The sequence below is a fragment of the Mastacembelus armatus genome, chromosome 8 (assembly GCF_900324485.2).
Source record: "Mastacembelus armatus chromosome 8, fMasArm1.2, whole genome shotgun sequence".
Taxonomy (NCBI): domain Eukaryota; kingdom Metazoa; phylum Chordata; class Actinopteri; order Synbranchiformes; family Mastacembelidae; genus Mastacembelus; species Mastacembelus armatus.
In genome coordinates, this window is record NC_046640.1 from 19939367 (window position 1) to 19958956 (window position 19590).

General features: G+C 41.8%; 1 protein-coding gene across 4 annotated transcripts in view; it reads left to right on the forward strand.

The window, feature by feature from the left end:
* The window catches only part of prkcbb (protein kinase C, beta b), a 93788-nt gene that overhangs the window by 53935 nt on the left and 20263 nt on the right, over positions 1-19590 (forward strand). For all 4 annotated transcript variants that reach the window (XM_026325694.1, XM_026325696.2, XM_026325693.1 and 1 more), the window contains 8 exons: positions 2824-2980; positions 3559-3693; positions 4806-4902; positions 8807-8950; positions 16028-16201; positions 17893-17984; positions 19030-19092; positions 19321-19459. In XM_026325694.1, the coding sequence (XP_026181479.1) occupies positions 2824-2980; positions 3559-3693; positions 4806-4902; positions 8807-8950; positions 16028-16201; positions 17893-17984; positions 19030-19092; positions 19321-19459 (1001 nt within the window). The remainder of the gene's footprint in view (positions 1-2823; positions 2981-3558; positions 3694-4805; positions 4903-8806; positions 8951-16027; positions 16202-17892; positions 17985-19029; positions 19093-19320; positions 19460-19590) is intronic.

Here is a 19590-nt window from a genome sequence, read left to right on the forward strand (position 1 = left end):
GGAGCAGCATCCACAGCTCAAGGACAGTCCAGCAGGCAGAATGCAGTGGGACATGGGACTGGGGTTTTAAAAAGTGCCCCATTCCTTTTGCTGCTGTGCTCAGTCACTAATGATGACTCTGGTGTGGTAACAGTTGCATTAATTTTATGTACAGCCAAAACGCTACATATAGAAAATTTGTCATGTTCAGCCAATTACTGCACACAAGAGCACAGAATCCTGGAGTCCTTGGTTTGAGTCTTGATTTATTCCATATGGCTCCACTGGGAATTTGAGCACTTACTGGCATTCTTATCAGCTCTGCAGACTCTTTCCTATACTAAGTTTCTAATATCATCTACACACAGACACTTCTGAGTTTGAAGGACACTGTACTCACACTAGAGCTCAGGAAAGACGACTTTGATGCAAAGTGAGCAGGGTATGTTAGAGCTGTGGATTCATACATTTTTTATTTCTATCTAATTCCAGGCTCAAGAAACGTGTTTAACCAAGTAGTGGTGAGAAAGCCTTTGATCATGTTTGGGATTTTCATTTTTCTTTGATTTTTTTGACTGTTCAAATGCAAACAAAGTTAAAACAAATACAAGTCCCACTCCAGGCCCTAAAGTAAAGAATTTCAGGATTCAGATCAGATGGTGATATTACAGGGGAGGGCTGGAGTGTTTCCATTAAGTGTCTTGGTGCTTTTTTTTTAACACAACTAGACTTTGCGTCGTTCGTACCTGCCCTGATAAGCCTGACTAAACTTAGAACTGTTCACGTTTCACTGCCCAAAGGGAAATAATGTCAGAAAGACTCCACTAGGTTTGCAGCATTTTCTTTTTGGCACCTAGAAGAACGTAAGAATCCTACTTAGAGTGATGAGGTTTCACATGGGAGAACGTGCCCTGGCAGCACCCATGCTGCTGTGCATATACACTATTCTGCTGTTACTGCACTCACCTCTCAACTCACCCTCTCCATAGACTCAAATACACATTATCTCTCTCTGATACACACACAGACATCTATACACAAACACACAATGTATCCACTCTCTTATGTACAAGTGGATCCATGCCCTCACCTACACACACACACACACACACACACACACACACACACACCCTCCTCTGTTTACTGTAAGTGTCCTCAGAGACTATTTGGCATGCTACCCTCTTCATAGCTCTGCTCAACCAGCATTTGATGGTCACTTTAACAGACATCATCTAATATTTATTGACTTGCTCTGCTGAGGATTTAATGCTGGCCGTGGAGTCTGTGCTGTGGTTAACCTCTCGGAGTTTAGAGTGCCATAGCTCTTTAACAGTGTGAAAACCTCATTTCTCTGACATCGTAAGGTTTTCCCACACTGCACTGCACACTGGGAAGCTCCCCTTTCAGTCCTGGTTTCAAAGGATCGTGCGTGTTCCACACAGCACTGAGAGCTTTGTATCTCAGCTCTTAAATTCAAGAAAATAGTTTGTCTTATGGTAAAAGAAGTGGGCATCAGTTTCTTTTAGGAGTTGCTCAGTGTTGTTGTGTTTAGTAGAGACAAGCTGAATTTTTCTGTCCTGCTTCAGGTGAACTCAGGTGCACAGTGGTGACAATACAAGAAGGACCAGCTTTAGTATTATGTTACACATTTTAGTCTACATCATTTGTCTCCTGCTCATGAAACCTGTAATTTTGTTGTACAGAACATGTCAGAACATTGTCTCCTCCCTTCTCCTCTATTTCTAGCAGCCTTTATTATCTGTGAAATAAAATCTAGTTGCAGCCTCATGAAACTAAATCCCATTGTTTCTTCATTTAGTCTTTACCAGAGAAGAAACATGTAAGAACACTATGCTCAGCTGTCAACAACCATAATTACTTTAATTCCATCACCTTCCCCCTGTGTCTGTGATGATGCAGGGTGATAGCTGATCCAAAATGAACCCATGGAAACTACCTGAACTCAACTTTAACTAGGTAATTTTCAACAAAATAAGAAATCCAACCGGGGCTGAGGACCAAAATGAACAGGACAATATATATATAGATAAGATTCATTCAATTGGCTTTTGACCAAACAGAGACGTCAGAGCATCAGTTCACATCTTTGCCTTTACCTAATCAGCTGCCATGCTTCTAGACTTGTAGATGACATAGTAAATATTGTATTTACACTAAATACCTGTACATTAGCTTAGTGCCTAGCTACATAAATAGTGTTCACGGTGGGAATGGTGCATGTGTGTTTGTGTGTGTCCTTGAGTGTGGCCCTAGTGAGTTGCATGAAAACACCACAGCTCCAGTCCTGCTTCTGCTAATTAGATGTGACCTCACAACTTAACCAGGGACAATAACTGCACACACACATGCATTCACATACACTCCAAACTCAATCATAGGGGATTTTACACTACTGGAATACAATTACAGCCCAATAACACACTGCCACAAAAGGAGGATTAGTGTTGGAACTGGCAACCTTCATCTGTCTACATGGTCATTACAGACAGATCTGGAAACCTGAGACTGTAACCCCCAGTATATCTCTTGGGGTTCTGATACGTGTTTTGTTGTTTGCCTAATTAAATAAGGTGGATTCAGGGGAGAACTGTGCTGTTAAATTGATTACTGACCAGGACTAATCTTCAAATTCAAGTCACACACATACACACAAAACTTGAAAAATTGTCAAGCTGCTAAATATTGATTAAAATTATAGTAATGTCAACTAATGCGATTTGCAGGTTCTGAATTAAAATCTTTCATAATTACTCACTTTGCTCCATCACTCATTCTTCCTTTGTTTCCAACCTCCTTCCCCATTATTTTTTTCTTCCCCTCAAGTCCAAGAGGGCCGGAACTTGGTTCCCATGGACCCCAATGGTCTGTCAGACCCCTATGTGAAGCTTAAGCTGATCCCAGATCCCCGCAGTGAGAGTAAACAGAAGACCAAGACCATAAAGTGCTGCCTCAACCCCGTCTGGAATGAGACCTTTAAATTGTAAGGAATTATTACACCATGTTTGGTGGTTTCATGTTTATCTTTCATCTGTCTTTCCCTTTTCCTCCCTTCTCCTTCCTTCAGTCTACGTTTTATCTCTTCTCTTTCATCTCTCTCGCTCACTCAGGAGATCACATTATGCTCGTCTTTCCAGGCATGTGTAACCGCTGGCACACAGATAAAAACATCTGGCTCCTTATGTTCATAAGACCTTGCTTCTCGGGGTTTCTTACTGCAGTTGGCTCCAATTACATTCTTCATAAGCCACATCACAGTTTCTTGGTGCAGATTTTCAGTTTAGAAAGTACCTACAGAGTTTATTATTTTGATAATAAACTGCTCTAAATGAATGTAAAGCACATGGTAGATACACACGTACAGCTGGTATATACTTCCTGTATTTTGGGAAATTAAAAGAATCTGATCACCAGATGAATAATATTAGTTGGAAAAACATAATGGAAATGAATAAATCTTGCTCTCACAATCTGCTTTTAACAGGAGAAGGATGAAATATTATACTAAAGTACCTTTGGCCATTATTATAGAATTGTTGATTGTCCATGTTTCTCTCCCAGCCACCTGAAGGAGTACGATAAGGATCGCCGCCTGTCTGTGGAGGTGTGGGACTGGGACCTGACCAGCCGCAATGATTTCATGGGATCACTGTCCTTTGGCATCTCGGAGCTTCAGAAACAAGGAGTGGATGGATGGTGAGATGCAAGGAGAGATGTGAGGCAGACAAACAGCACTGATAAGGGGGGGAGTGAAGTGAAGTTAAGGTGACCTTGTTCATTACTGCACTTGGGGAGAAATACTTGAGTTCACTTCTTTTAATCCTGGTGATGCTCACTGCCAAAGCATCTCTACCCTTTATCTCTGCTTCCTTATCTCTCCACCAGCCTCCCTCTCTGTTGCTCTCTAGCTCAGTCTCTGTATCTCTGCATCTTCCTGTTTTTGCTGATGCTGCCCTGTCAGGGATTTTAATGAGATGCCAGCGTTTGAGGTGGAATGGTGAAGGTGGAGGGATGCCATTAAAATTTTGATACTCAAAGCAAAGAGCACCTGTGCAAGTGTGTGTTTTCTGCTGCACTCTCTATGTGCATCTCCAAAACATCACACCTGCAGGCTCCACCAGCCAAGGGGAGGGACACAGTAAGCAGAAAACCTCATGTTTATTATTATTGCATCTAAAATGAGGTTGAAAATACCTGAGCCTGTAGCGTTGTCTCACTTTGCTGATTTGTATTAAAACTTACAAAAGGCTTAAAAAATTGTGGTTGGCCTTTCACTCTGTCACCAGAAAGTAGTGACAGACTAAAACACAGCACAAAGTCTTACTCCAGGAGTGTGGTGTATGCTGTGTATTTCACGCTGTTTGTTTGTTGACAGCAGCGAAAATGTAATCAGCGATCTTACAGATGAAAATACTTCAGATACTACTACTACATCCATCTGAGAAGATAAGATCTGAAAAAAGGAAAATCACACCAGGTCATCTGTGTAAAGTAATAAGCTGAGAGGCATCAACAGCATTAAGAGCCTATATGCATGCAGGTTATGGTTGTGGCATCATTTGTAATATGTTAAATTATATTCCATTGACTGTGTGAAATGATAAGAAAGTCATCTGTGATTTGGGTCTGTCTCTATCAGGCTTTGGCCGTGAACGGGAGTGAATTCCTAAAGAATCAGCTGATGATTCTTGCAGACTTTAAATCGGGGCAGTAACTGTCAGCAGCGTCAGCTAATGGCAGCAGTTACAGGCTTAAATTGTATAAAGTAATTGGGAATTGATTTGACTGGAAATATTCTCTGTCTTTAGGTTTAAGCTGCTCTCCCAGGAAGAAGGCGAGTACTTTAACGTTCCTGTTCCTCCCGAGGGAGAGGAGGGCAACGAGGAGCTACGGCAGAAATTTGAGGTGTGTGCATTTGCACTTTTTGTTGATGTGTGTGTGTGTGTGTGTGTGTGTGTGTGTGTGTGTGTGTGTGTGTGTGTGTGTGTGTGTGTGTGTGTGTGTGTGTGTGTGTACACTATTCATCTCTGTGTGTCTGAGTGAGGACCTCTCTGGGAGAGCTGTTAGCAGTTGGCAGGCACACTTATAGTACCATCCGGTCTGGCACACTGCAGGTCCAGACGTGTGTGTGTGTGTGTGTGTGTGTGTGTGTGTGTGTGTGTGTGTGCGCGTGTGTGTGTGTGGTTGACCAGTAGGCCCACTCATTAACACATTTGGCAGAAAAGAGGATGACCCCACTCTGTGCCTTTCCTTTTTTTTCCCTTTCCTTCTTCAGCTTCTGTCTTGCTGATACTGAGCCACAAAACATCAGACTCATTCTGAAATGTTCCGTTTTAAAACAATGAAACCTAAACAGGTTCTGCTACTTATCAGACAAATGATCAAAGATAGATGAGAAGATGAATATTACTCAGGTCTGTACAGTAAATCTGAAGCTACAACCTTAACTTAGCATAAAGACTGGAAACACAGACACATTCAGCTTAGCTTGGTCTGAGCTGGTCTGGTCTTGAGCTGCCTTCCAGCACCTCAAAAACTCACCAAGCAGAAAACCAGCTTAAGAAATACATGTTAAAAATATATGTTTGAGAGGCTCTGGGCATAACTGTTATTATTATGCCATTTGGTGCAATATGACAGTTCTTTTCTTTTGAGGACTGAACAAGGTTTTTGAGGTGCTGGTTGAAGGATCTGTTTTCTTTGCAGAGCCAGGCTTGATATTTCTCCTGGTTTCCTACCCTCCCATTTACCATGCAGGTACAGGAGTGTTAGAGTTTGTATTAAACTCTCAGAAAGGAAGCATGTGGCCAAAATGCAGAGCTGTACCTTTAACATGTGTCGTCTGTTTTGATCAAGTACCTTCCCTCTGCTACTGTAGCATGACATTTGGTTGGCTGTCATGTCTCAGTTAAAGAGGATGGTTCTGTTTCATCTGCTGCAGGTCCATTTTTCACTTCTCTAAAACTTCCCTACTGCAAGATGTGACTTTCATGTGATGATTTCTAATTCTTCTCATTGTGAACAAATGAGGTTTTGGATGGTGAGAAATAAGATTATTAACAACATGATTTTCATTGCTAATAGTGTGTTTAGTTTAGTTGGCCTCATGCAGAGGTTCTGTAGCTTTCTGTCTGCAGCGACTCCTCTGTTCCTCTTCACTCTCTTCATCTTACTTCCCCGACTTCTCCTTCAATTTTCTCTTCTGACCTCTGTCACCTTCAATGCCCCCCTGTGTGTTTCACTTTTTTATCTGTTTTTCTTCCCCCACCATTTCCTCAAGGTCATGATCCTCAGACGCCCACTGAGAAACATTCTCGGGGGGCTGCCTATCACATATATGGACACACACACACACTCACACTCAAGTTTGTAGACATCCTCTAGGTTGAAGCTTTCAGAGAGATGGCAGAGAAGAAAAACAAAGAGATTTCACTTTGGTAATGTGACCTGCATACTCGTTTCACCATATCCTGAATCTCACATACACGTGGATACACACACACACACACACACACACACACATACTCACAATAATAAATAATGCATGTTATGGGTATGCACACACACACACACACACACACACTGTGACAGTCACACTCAAAATGCTGCTCAGGGGATGTTAAATAGCAGAAAGCTAATGTCATTTAACTGGTTCTTCTGATTTTCCACTACATCTAGCTGACAGCTATATGTTCTAGTTACTTTGCAAATTAAAATCTGATGCACTGATCTAACAACCCAGCTGTATGTAAAATAGACAGAGACAAAGACACAGTTAAATGCTACATACGCGTTGAAGAACGAATTAATGCCATGATAAAAACAATTTTAATATTTTGTTTCGGTGTTCCCACACAGGCTGTGGAGGTTCGCTCTGACTTCCTTATTTACTCCTGTTTATGCCTTTATTTGTGGTCATTTTCTCTTCCTGCTCCTGCTCGGAGCAGGTTGAGCAGAGGACCCACCGATCAGTGTACTTTACAATTGTATTTAGCCAAATGACACTTTAAAAAACTAATAAAAGACATTTGAATTACAGTCATTACTTTCTCAAGTTAAAAAACATTGCCACTACTTGCTGCACTCACAGACATGTATTTTTGTATTAAGTACTTCCATCTGTGACGCTTAAAGTACATTTGAAAAGTAACACACACCTTTACCTAAGTAGCCTAACTTTTAGACTATTTGTTCTGTGCTGCTACTTTGACTTAAGTAAAGAATCTGCACATTTTATCCACCGCTGGACTAAGAAGCTCTTCTTCTTCTCTTTCTTGAGTTCAGTTGAGTTCAGTTCAGTAGAGAAGAGTATATTTATTAATAGATAAAATGAATGTATCTGTGTCTCTCAGTCTTTTGTCCCTGTCACTCCTCCATAGAGAGATGAGAGATCAAGACAGATGCACAGACACAGAGAGAAGTTTGTTTTTTTTTTAAAGGAAAATGTTAGTTAACTTTCTGTAGGTTGGAGCAAAGAAAATATGATGCAGTATGTGTGACTCTGTAGCCATATCAGAATCAGGTGTGCAGCAGTGGCTGTTAGGTTTGCTCATGTTATAATTTATTGGACAGCACTTTACTGGTCACCTGATTTAGCCACAAATGCCAAAGCCTCATCAAGCCAGTGTTAAGACCCCAAAGGTTTTAACACTAACCAGTCATTCTTTTATATGGTAAGACTTTGTAATGTGCACAAAAGTAGTTGGAGGCGTGACTGTAGGCAGAGGCAGATAGAAAGAGCAGCATTAATCTCTGACGGCTTTGACAGCTTTGCCCTCAATATGCTCTGCTGCTCACAAATACCTCGACTTCTGCGTGTGCATGTGTGTGTGTGTGTCGTAACAGATGGAGTTAGATGGAGCCTTTTATCCATTGATGAGTCGAGAACCATATGGGTTGTATTGCACACTCATACACACAGCAGCAGAGTAGTTGGATGCTTCACTCTGCCTGTTTTCCAGAGAAGACAGTGAAGAAATGGCTGCAGCTGCACAGGAGAGAAGTGCAGTGTGTGGAGCAGCGGTTTAGATGAGATAAGACAAGCTGTAATTGTCCTGCACGTCTGTGTGCAGGCATGTTAATGTTCAGATTGTTTTTTAAATTGAAGCACAACTTAACACAGCAGAGAGTAAGATTATAATAGAAGTTTCTTACCTCGGCTAAAGGGCGACAAATGGACTCAGTGAGTTAGAATTAAAATACAGGGTGAAGAGGAGAAAGAGACAGGGAAGTGGTGATAGACATGAATGAATGTATAAAACAGGCCAAATTTGTTTAGATGTAGTGCACAGAGTGAGCGAGCGAAGGACACAAATGAGAAGAGGTGATAGTCAGGATAGAATAGATCGGCAGACTCGCAGGGAAAACATGTTATGCAAAGTGTGAACTGGGGTGTAAAATGTCTGCACAGCAAAAATGAAATGAAAAACAACAAAAAAAAAAATTGTTAATTTTCCCCTGTAAACATATTTATCATGTCACTTCTACCTCTTTAACACCTTCAAGGTCTGTACCTCACACCTGCCGATATGCAAATGTGTTTATTGATATTAAAATGGTAGAAACAGAACCTCCAAATCCCAGATCCATAAAAGATGTTAATGAGGAAAGTGAGTGAGGAAAGGTCTTTCTTCAGTAAATACTATTGTTCTGCATCACCACCTTCACCATCACGATATTTGTTACCAGCTAGTAGGCTTAGATCTATATGTTGACTCAAACCACTATTAGTTTACTTAGAGGCTGTAGTGTCTTTGAGTGTTTAAGCGTTGTGTAACATAGTTGTTGTTCCTGTTCTTCCTTCATCTAGAGGGCTAAGATTGGTCCAGGCAAGAACACGGACGGCAAGTCGGCCAACGCTGCATCCCGGTTCGACTCCAATGGCAACCAAGATCGCATGAAGCTGTCTGACTTTAACTTCTTGATGGTGTTGGGAAAGGGCAGCTTTGGCAAGGTGAGAGCATTGTGTTGATGTGTGCGTCTGTCATGTTGTTTTGTAACAGATAATGAACCAGTGCCTTAATGAAGCAGTGTGTTGTTTATTTTTTCAAGGTTAAAGGGTCATGTAGCAGCAACCCCCCCCCCCCCCCCCCCCCGATCTCTCTTGTATCCCAGCTGACACTGGGAGAGATGCAGGGTACACCCGGGACAGGTCATCAGTCACAGAGACAGACAACCAATCATTCATGCTCAGATTTACCAATTAACCTAACCTGCATTTCTGTGGACTCCCATTTAAACCATAGCATCCAGGGGAAACATGCAACGCCATCCTCCCCTCCACCCACCACATCCTTTATCGGCTTCATTAATTCTGAATAGAAAGAATGCAGGATATGTGCATGCATATATGCAAACACACAGTTTAAGCAAGTGTATTTATACTCCAACTGTGTGCGGTGATAAATACCTCTGAGAATTTGTTTTTGTGAGCTCCCTCATTTAACGCAAAGGGATTCGTACACAAGACTTAGAGGGAAGAAAAGATGGGCAGAAAGTCCCAGATCAAGATAGAGAGAATTAGAGGTGATGAAGCGCAGGTAGACAGAGATGGATGAAGGGAAAGGGGCGCGGAGGATGATGTGACAAGTGGAGAGAATGATGAAAGGAGAGACAGAGATGTGAGAGGATGGCGGCAAGGTTGGCATGAATGAACTGAGACAGAGGTAAAAATGTCGGACTGAATGAAAAGCCGAGGGTGAGAAAAGAAGGGGGGAACCTCTGTGAACGGAAACTGATATTAATGAATGAAAATCAAGAAACAAAAAGGATGTGGGGAGAGAGAAAAGAGGGGCAGCAAGGGAGAAAATTGGGTAAACGCTGGATAGAGCAGCATGGTGGAGAGAGAGAGAGAGAGAGAACACGCTAGAGAACGACAGAGAAGGAGAGAGAAGAGACCATTGTCTGTGTACCAGACCTGTGTGCCGGATGCTTGTTTCCATGGTAACGTGCATTTAAAGATACACTGAGGCATCAATGTGGAGCGAATGAGTCAAGTCTGGATCATTATTGGTATACCTGACACACACAATCACACAGGTTCCTGAGACATGCACAGATACACGTCACACCATCTGAAGAAGCTAAAAAAAGGTAGACACACCTGCAGCAAACCCACAGTGAACAAACACATACTGTACATGTTCACACTTTGTGTACGTTGTGCACACACACCTATCTGTTGTCTGTCAATACACACCAGTTTGAGATATAACACGCAAGCAGTATATACATGCATTAGTTACATTATTTATATGTTGTAGGTGTCTGAGTATGTTTGATTCAGAGATGCACATGAAGAGGTTTGTGTTCATGTGATGTGAGTGTCATTTTAATGGTTCTTGAGATTGTGTAGGAGGCTGGTACCTTCAAAGCTTCAGTGTCTGAGGACACCTGCATCATAATGCTGCTGTCTGTCTGTGGACATTCACAGACACACACACACACACACACACACACACACTGGTATCTGGGCGCACACACTTTATTCCTCATGTGTCTGCACACCCATCACACTTTTTCAAATGTGTCATGTGAATAAATACATATTGGTGGAGAAAAGATGGGCAGTGTTTCTGCTGTTAAGATGTGTCATATGTTCATGTGTAGCAGAGTTTGGGTAGTTTGGTCTTAGCACCATGGCCAGCACCAGTGAAATCCTCAGCTCCAGATTTGACCATATGTTACTGAGGCTTGGGAAAGATTTCAAGAAACTCAACTGCTATTAAATGAACTGTCAAGGAAACAGTCATATTTCAGCGATCTGTCTAAACACAGGATATTTAGGCAAATTACTTGATAACCATGGTGACATTTTTTTCCCCTTGTGTTCCTGCCCCATGTACTTTGATAGTAGAAGAACGTACATACAAAAACCACACAAACTATCTTCCCCTCTATGAATCTCCATCATCATTTTGTTGGTTGTTATTACTGACAAAGGCTGAGATGCAGAAATACTGATGGTCCAATAGTGCTCATATCCCAGAGAAAATAAACTAGCACAGTAAAGGTGCAGTAATGTGCTGCGTGACATGCAGTCAGTCACCAGAAGGTGATGTGGGCCCATGTGGTGCTGATGATGCAGTATGACATCAGGAAAACTGTCCATCCTGTCAGTTCACATGGCTTCATCTTCACAGATTTTGCTTTGTGTGTAAAAAGCCAGAGTGGACTGTGTATAAAGGTGGACGATGCGTCACCACTTCCTGCCACTGTGCAAAAGTAAGGCCAAATGGCTATTTGTAGAAAAGTCAGCATCATAATATCACCCTAAAACAACAGAAATCATCAAAACATATTCGATTTGTACCGAATTTTTAGTTTGTCCCATCCACTAACATGGACTGGGTTGGGTTAATGACCTACAGTGGGTACGGAAAGTATTCAGACCCCTTTAAACTTTTCACTCTTTGTGTCATTGCAGCCATTTGCCAAAATCAAAAAAGTTCATTTTATTTCTCATTAATGTACACTCAGCACCCCATCTTGACAGAAAAAAACAGAAATGTAGAAATTTTTGCAAATTTATTAAAAAAGAAAAACTGAAATATCACATGGTCATAAGTATTCAGACCCTGTGCTCAGTATTGAGTAGAAGCACCCTTTTGAGCTAGTACAGCCATGAGTCTTCTTGGGAATGATGCAACAAGTTTTTCACACCTGGATTTGGGGATCCTCTGCCATTCTTCCTTGCAGATCCTCTCCAGTTCTGTCAGGTTGGATGGTGAACGTTGGTGGACAGCCATTTTCAGGTCTCTCCAGAGATGCTCAATTGGGTTTAGGTCAGGGCTCTGGCTGGGCCAGTCAAGAACGGTCACAGAGTTGTTCCGAAGCCACTCCTTTGTTATTTTAGCTGTGTGCTTAGGGTCATTGTCCTGTTGAAAGGTGAACCTTCGGCCCAGTCTGAGGTCCTGAGCACTCTGGAAGAGGTTTTCTTCCAGGATATCTCTGTATTTGGCCGCATTCATCTTTCCTTCAATTGCAACCAGTCGTCCTGTCCCTGCAGCTGAAAAACCCCCCCACAACATGATGCTCCCACAACCATGTTTCACTGTAGGGATTGTATTGGGCAGGTGATGAGCAGTGCCTGGTTTTCTCCCCACATACCGCTTAGAATTAACGCCAAAAAGTTCAATCTTGGTCTCATCAGACCAGAGAATCTTATTTCTCATAGTCTGGGAGTCCTTCATGTGTTTTTTGGCAAACTCTGTGCAGGCTTTCATGTGTCTTGCACTGAGGAGAGGCTTCTGTCGGGCCCCTCTGCCATAAAGCCCCGACTGGTGGAGGGCTGCAGTGATAGTTGACTTTGTGGAACTTTCTCCCATCTCCCTACTGCATCTCTGGAGCTCAGCCACAGTGATCTTTGGGTTCTTCTTCACCTCTCTCACCAAGGCTCTTCTCCCACGATTGCTCAGTTTGGCTGGACGGCCAGGTCTAGGAAGAGTTCTGGTCGTCCCAGACTTTTTCCATTTGAGGATTATGGAGGCCACTGTGCTCTTAGGAACCTTGAGTGCTGCAGAAATTCTTTTGTAACCTTGGCCAGATCTGTGCCTTGCCACAATTCTGTCTCTGAGCTCCTTGGGCAGTTCCTTCGACCTCATGATTCTCATTTGCTCTGACATGCACTGTGAGCTGTAAGGTCTTATATAGACAGGTGTGTGCCTTTCCTAATCAAGTCCAATCAGTTTAATTAAACACAGCTGGACTCCAATGAAGGAGCAGAACCATCTCAAGGAGGATCAGAAGAAAGGGACAGCATGTGAGTTAAATATGAGTGTCACTGCAACGGGTCTGAATACTTATGACCATGTGATATTTCAGTTTTTCTTTTTTAATAAATTTGCAAAAATTTCTACATTTCTGTTTTTTTCTGTCAAGATGGGGTTCTGAGTGTACATTAATGAGAAATAAAATGAACTTTTTTGATTTTGGCAAATGGCTGCAATGACACAAAGAGTGAAAAATTTAAAGGGGTCTGAATACTTTCCATACCCACTGTATATTGCAGCCAGCCACTAGAGGGTGATCGTCTTATGGTGGTAACATGTGAACCTACTCTACAATGATAGTCTTTGTGGGACCATACGGGCGACATAGACTGTATGATATATGATAGTTTAGAATAATATCACACATCCCAGTGCAAGACAACACAGGGCAGCGGACTGTGGTTTCATTTATTTTCCCTGAGTTAATTCAGTCTGCAAGGTCGGCATAGAAAACACAGGCATCATTTACGACACATGACAGTTAATATCCTCAGGATGTCTTTTCTGTCAAATGACCCTGAACAACTTTCTTGGATAAAAGGCTGTAGCCCACAGTAACACACACCACAATTCATAATGTACTGGAGTAGCCAGTTTATGAATGACACCGTGAACAATTGACTTTGAGTAACACGCTGAACGTCAGTGAGATTATAAAATATGAGTCTGTAGCTCACTGCCTAAAATTACATAAAACAAGAACAACATATGTTTGACTTCTTAAATTTGCCACCATGTGTGTGTGAGGTTTCCAAAAAGCTGCTGTTGTTGCTTTGTGTCCTGTGCATATGCAATCTGCAGAGGCCTTTTGATTTTTAATGAAACCCGGTGGTTTTATGTTTTCTGTCTCCTGTGTTGATGCTGTGCTGTCCTTGTTTCTCATGGTTGCATAAAATGAGCTTCAGGCCAGATGGTGTCCTTCCTCTGCGCTTTAACTTTAAAGAGTTTGTATTTACATACAGTCACACTGCCACCATATGGGATGAGCCCATGCATTCACGCACACATACATACATGCTCTCTGATGAACTTTAACTTACTTTTGTCTAATGAATCACACATCCAAATTCAATAGATATAAAAACTTTAATGCTGAATATTACAATTAAAAATCTTGACCTATGGCTGCTCTCTGTGAAAACATATTTACACCATCACACAAACACATAGATGCCATGTGTCTTTTTCCCGTCCTCCCTGTAGAATCCCAAACCTAATACCCCCTCTATATTAACATACCTGCATATGCATAAGACATAATCAGCAAAGCTGTTCCTGAGCTCATAGGGGAAAAAAGTATAAGGTGGACCCAGGGTCAGTCTTTTTGCTCTTTTTTTTGATGGGTTGGGAAAGAATAATGGCTGTTGCATGTTTTCCTTTTCTGTTATTAAGCTTTCAATTATATAGAGCAACTCATCTGCTCACTGTTCATGGACACTTGACTGCACATGTTACTGCGTGCTGACATACAATCTGCTATGTGACTGTGGAGGGTAGGCCTGTGGTGTTGTAGTTACACAGTTGTCTAACTTCAGCACTTTAAGTAGCTTCACATTTTCCCAATCACGAGTTTCATCTACGACTTAGCATAATACAAAAATATATATAATATGAAATATAGTAGGATGAAATATCCTTCAGTCGAGGTCCCAAAACTCAATTAGCCTTGTGGGAACTACAAACACACCATGTGTAATGAAAGGCTCAGTCAATTTTCTTCCACATTCTTCTTGCTTGTTTTAAGATAAAATATTAGGTACCTCTATCATTTTTAGAGTGATGGGAAGACAGAGGCTTTCAGAAGAGTAGTGGGGAAAAAAATTCTGTACATCTGCTTCGTTCACATAAGTTATTCCATTAGTTTGTTTGTTCTTTCTGAGGCGCTGAGGCTCAAGGGAGCTGCTGTATGTTTAGCAGTTTTTGGCCAGGAACTGTGACTTCCTTTGTCTTTCTTTAACATCTTAATTAGTGAATTACAGGCAGATTTTGTTGCCTTTAGACAAAGCCAGACGAGCTGTATCCTTTAACTTTCTCCTTCAAACTGTGTGCCATAAGCATCCTGGAGTAGAAACATGATATAAACCCTTTTTGCTCCATCTTTCTAGAGGCTGAACATTATAAAAATCTTACTGGAGCACTAAAAATTTTTTACTCTGTTTCTCTGCACCGACTGCCTTTATATGATCCCCTGCAGTCCTCTCTTTCTCCTTTCTTCTTCCTCTCTAGTGAAGGAAAAATGCAAAGAGAAAGATTAATTAAGACCCATATCTGCTGTACAATCTTTTCCTGTGTGGGGCTAAAATCTTTTGTTTTAGCTTTTGTCACCAAAGATGAATTGTCACACTGTGGCTGCTGGTACAACCCACACATACCAATGTATGATATGACTCTACAGACTGGCTAAGGCAGCATTGTAAGCTGCCTTCTAGAATAAGGTTTTTATCCACCTGTTTTGCACATGGAGTTTAGTTTACCCATCATTCCCAGGAGCACAGCTAAGCCTGCCAACTCTATAACATTTTCTTTGTTTGTGGAGGTGCTTTTCCAAAGTCGGGGAAAAAACCTAGTTACTAGAGCCCCAGATACAACAGAGGTCAGGTCATTGTTAGTGTCACAGTCATTCAGTCAGCCTCTACTAGCCTTTGCACTAATTTAACCCCAGCCCAATGTCCCAGTTACCTAACTGTAATGTGCCATCCCAGCTGTAGCGTTCCAGCCTCCCTCTGCATGTTCTTTTCTCTGTCTCCCAGGTTTCTGCCCTTTAGGCTCTTACCATCCTGCATTTGCATCTCTTTGAATAATGAAGTATTAGGGCTTTAACACATTATAAGTCATGCACCTAAATTGAGTTTACTCTGCAATAGAATTGTGTGATAGCTTTTATCACACTATGTGAAAGAGCCTTTAATCACCTCATTTTCCCCCTGCCCTGGTTTCTTTTATTGGCTAGCTTCCCTCTCCTCAGATGGCATCTTGTAAACTGATGATTCAGTTTTTTTTCTGATCTTCTCTCTTGTCCTAAAGTCAGGGAAGCTTTTCTTTATCGCTCCAGTCCTGACCTTTACAGCACGTTCCCTGTCTCCCCTGCTTTCCCTGCCTTACACTTCTCTCTCCGCACCCTCTCTCCCTCCTTCTTTCTCTTCTTCCCTGCACCCACTTGGCATAAAGGCATTAGAGGAGCTGTGCACCATAGTTTGAATATTGATGAATTTATCTTCTTTGTATTTCCCATCTGTCCTCTCCCTCTTTTGTGTGTGTAGGTGATGCTGGCGGAGCGTAAAGGGACAGAGGAGCTGTACGCTATAAAGATCCTGAAGAAGGACGTTGTGATCCAGGATGATGACGTAGAGTGCACCATGGTGGAGAAGAGAGTGTTGGCTTTGTCTGGAAAGCCCCCATTCCTAACACAGCTGCACTCCACCTTCCAGACTATGGTGGGTGGCCTGGGTATTCTCACAGCAGTCATGTGACATGTTAAATATTATGTTTATGTTTATGTATGTTTTTTTTAAATAGCTTTATTATTTCCACTGTACCTATGCAGTACCTTGGTATCTTTGTTAGGGTGTAGGTATTTCTTTATTAGTTATATTGATTATTAGTTATTTAAATATAAAGCTTTGTTTGACATAGCAGAATATCTTATTGGCTTGTTATCATATTTTGATTTACTATAAAACAAGGAAAAAGTGAATCATTCTGAGGGAGTATGTCATTTTTCTAAGCACTAATGTAGACATCAAATGTCTCATGGATACAAGTTCTTTGTTTCCTGCTCAAAATGCCTCCAAAGGGAGGATGGTGTCTTTTCAAGCACACAAGCACTAGTACAACACATGCACATACATAGTGTACAAAGCACTGTGAGTTATTTAGGGTAGGAACTCTTGAGTATCTTATTTACTTAGTGTGTACAAGCTTTTCTGCTTCCTCTGGCTGCAACAGCAACCTCGAACCGAACATGCACAAAGGTCATACATCGTATATTTTACTACTAATATAGACTTTAAACCCTGCATGCAGCAGCTACAGACGTCAGTTCTGTTTGCTGGAATGGTTGCAGACATACACATAAACCGTGAGGTTTAATTTTAGCAAACTATATCTTGTCTTCCTGCAGTCTGAACTGACTCCCTGCATAGGCGCCCACACATTCGTATTATTTTTGATCAGAAGTAAGTCACAGTGCAGTGTCCTGCTGAAGGACACAGTGTCGCTGCTGGTGAGCACAGTGTACGTAACAGCAGCCTCCCTTCCTGCTGACACCAGCTCACAGCTGGAATACACAGGCTGGATTCGTATTTGATTCATGCTCATCTTCTGACGTATAATCCATATTGCACTAAAGATGAGTCAACAGACAAGTAAATATAGCTCGCTGGCTTCACACTTAACACTGACTGCATGTCATTTATGTTCACATTATGTAAACGCACTCATTTGTACATGTTTTCCTCGATTATTGAAAGTAATGTGTTGTGAATCCTTGTGAGGTTGTGGTTAAAGGCATCACACACAACAACACACACACAAATAAACCAGAAGTGAGTTTGTTTTTGGAACTTAGCAGCCAGTTATACACAGTCAATTACTGTAGGCAAGTATAGACACATGCGTTCTGTAGATGTTTTTATTCACATACACTGTAGACACATACAGAGCACATATTGCACACAAACAAATGCTCACAAAATTTATGACGCGCTGCAGACAAGCTCCTCACATATACTGACACACACACACACACACATACTGTGCCTTATTGGCAATTTCTGTACATAATGGACAAGAATTGGCTCTTAAACGGATGTTGCTGTGTTCCCTCAGCTGAAGACTGATTGAAAGCACAGATGAGAACTTCTTTCTCACGGTCCTCTTTCTCCATCTGTTATCCCTCCATTTTTACTTCTTGTGTCATTTTCTCTGTATCTCTCCTAAATCTTCTCTCTTTTGACCCGTGACTGTATGTACCTTTGAGTAATCCCTCTGTCTCTGCAGTATATTGCTTTCTTTTATTTACCATCACTGTCATCACATTTATCTGTGGCCTCTCGCCTGCTTTTATGAACATGCACTTTTTGACCTCTTCATCTCTCTCTCTCTCTGACCTTTTGTCTCTCCATAGGACCGTTTGTATTTTGTCATGGAGTACATAAATGGTGGAGATCTCATGTATCAGATTCAGCAGGTTGGCAAGTTCAAAGAGCCCCATGCAGTGTGAGTAGACACACACACACACACACACCCGAAGCAACATCTGTAGACACAAAGCTGAGGCTGTTTTTTTTTTATTCCGTCATAACACAAAATCTTAATCTCCTGCTTATAGGCGACTCACAGTTTAGCAACACATTTTTTTAATCATAGTGAATAAGCTTTCAGCAGTTTGACTGGCTCAGGTGATGGATGAACAATCCTGGCACAGCCTGGGGGTGAAATATGTTGTACGCCCTGATGCACATTGCTGCTCTGAAGAACTTCAAAGAAATGAAAGTAATCCAGCAGCTCCTGAGACTTTTCAGTGTGTGGAATACCTCCAAAAACCTGAAGAATATAATTAAAGTGGCTGGTGAGATCACTGGTGTCAGGCCAAAACAGTGGGCTGACATATTTGACAAGCGTGCTGTCGGGAGAGCGAGAGCCGTGGAGGAATTTACCCTTTCTCTGCCTTGTATGGAATTAGTTTCTTCCCTTTGGCAGAAGGAATAAAGTGCTGAAGGGCAAGTCAAACAGGATGAGGAACTCTCAATATCTAAGGCCACTGAGTTCTACACTTGTAATTTATTTATCAGACAATAGACTGGAGGAGTGCGATGGTGATGCCTTGAACTTTTGTATTTTGTACTTCTGTATTTATGTCTTGCATCTAATGCTGCATCACCTTCCTGCTGCAGCGATGCCCCCCCCCCCCCCCCCCCCCACCACCACCACCAGTCAACATTGAGATCACAGATAAAATATCCAACAAGCACTAAACAGTCTCCACGTCTCTCCACGACCTCAGAATGCTGCTTGACATCCTCTACGTGCACTTTACAAACAAGCACTGATTGTGCACGCCCTCGTAAACATAGTTGACTGCGTGGTCAGTGTGTCCAGACTCCTGTTGATCTTATCAGCTGCTATCTGGCCTTGAAGAGACAGCACTGACCTTTATACTGACGCACACAGACGCACACGTACACACACAAATTACCCCTCTGGTTTCCTCCTGTCCTTTCCCTCAGCCGCTTTCTAATTACTGTTGTTTGTGCGTGTGTAGGTTTTATGCTGCAGAGATTGCCATTGGTCTGTTCTTCCTACATCAAAAGGGCATCATCTACAGGTAATCCCCCATACCACAACATGCACAGCTAAGACTGGACTTACTTCAGTGCATACAGCACATGGCCGAGGTTGAGCCCATCAGTGTGACACACATCTATAATAAGGGATTTATTGATTTATTGTGGAGGATCCTCATTTTATTAAATGATCTAATATAAGCAGTTGCTGTTTTGTGACATAGTTTCATAAGTAACTAAACCACTGTCTGTTGTTATCTGACCTGTAGAGACCTGAAGCTGGACAATGTGATGCTGGACTGTGAGGGCCACATTAAGATAGCAGACTTTGGCATGTGCAAAGAAAATATGAATGATGGAATTACCACCAAGACCTTCTGTGGAACACCAGACTACATCGCCCCTGAGGTAAAGTTGTTGGTTGGGTCAACTGAATTATACAGTTACAACTAAAACTAAAACTTTTTTTATCATCTTTGAGTCACTGTTCATTTCAAAATGCCTGAAAGTTTGTGGTTTTTGCTTTGAAAATGTGATTC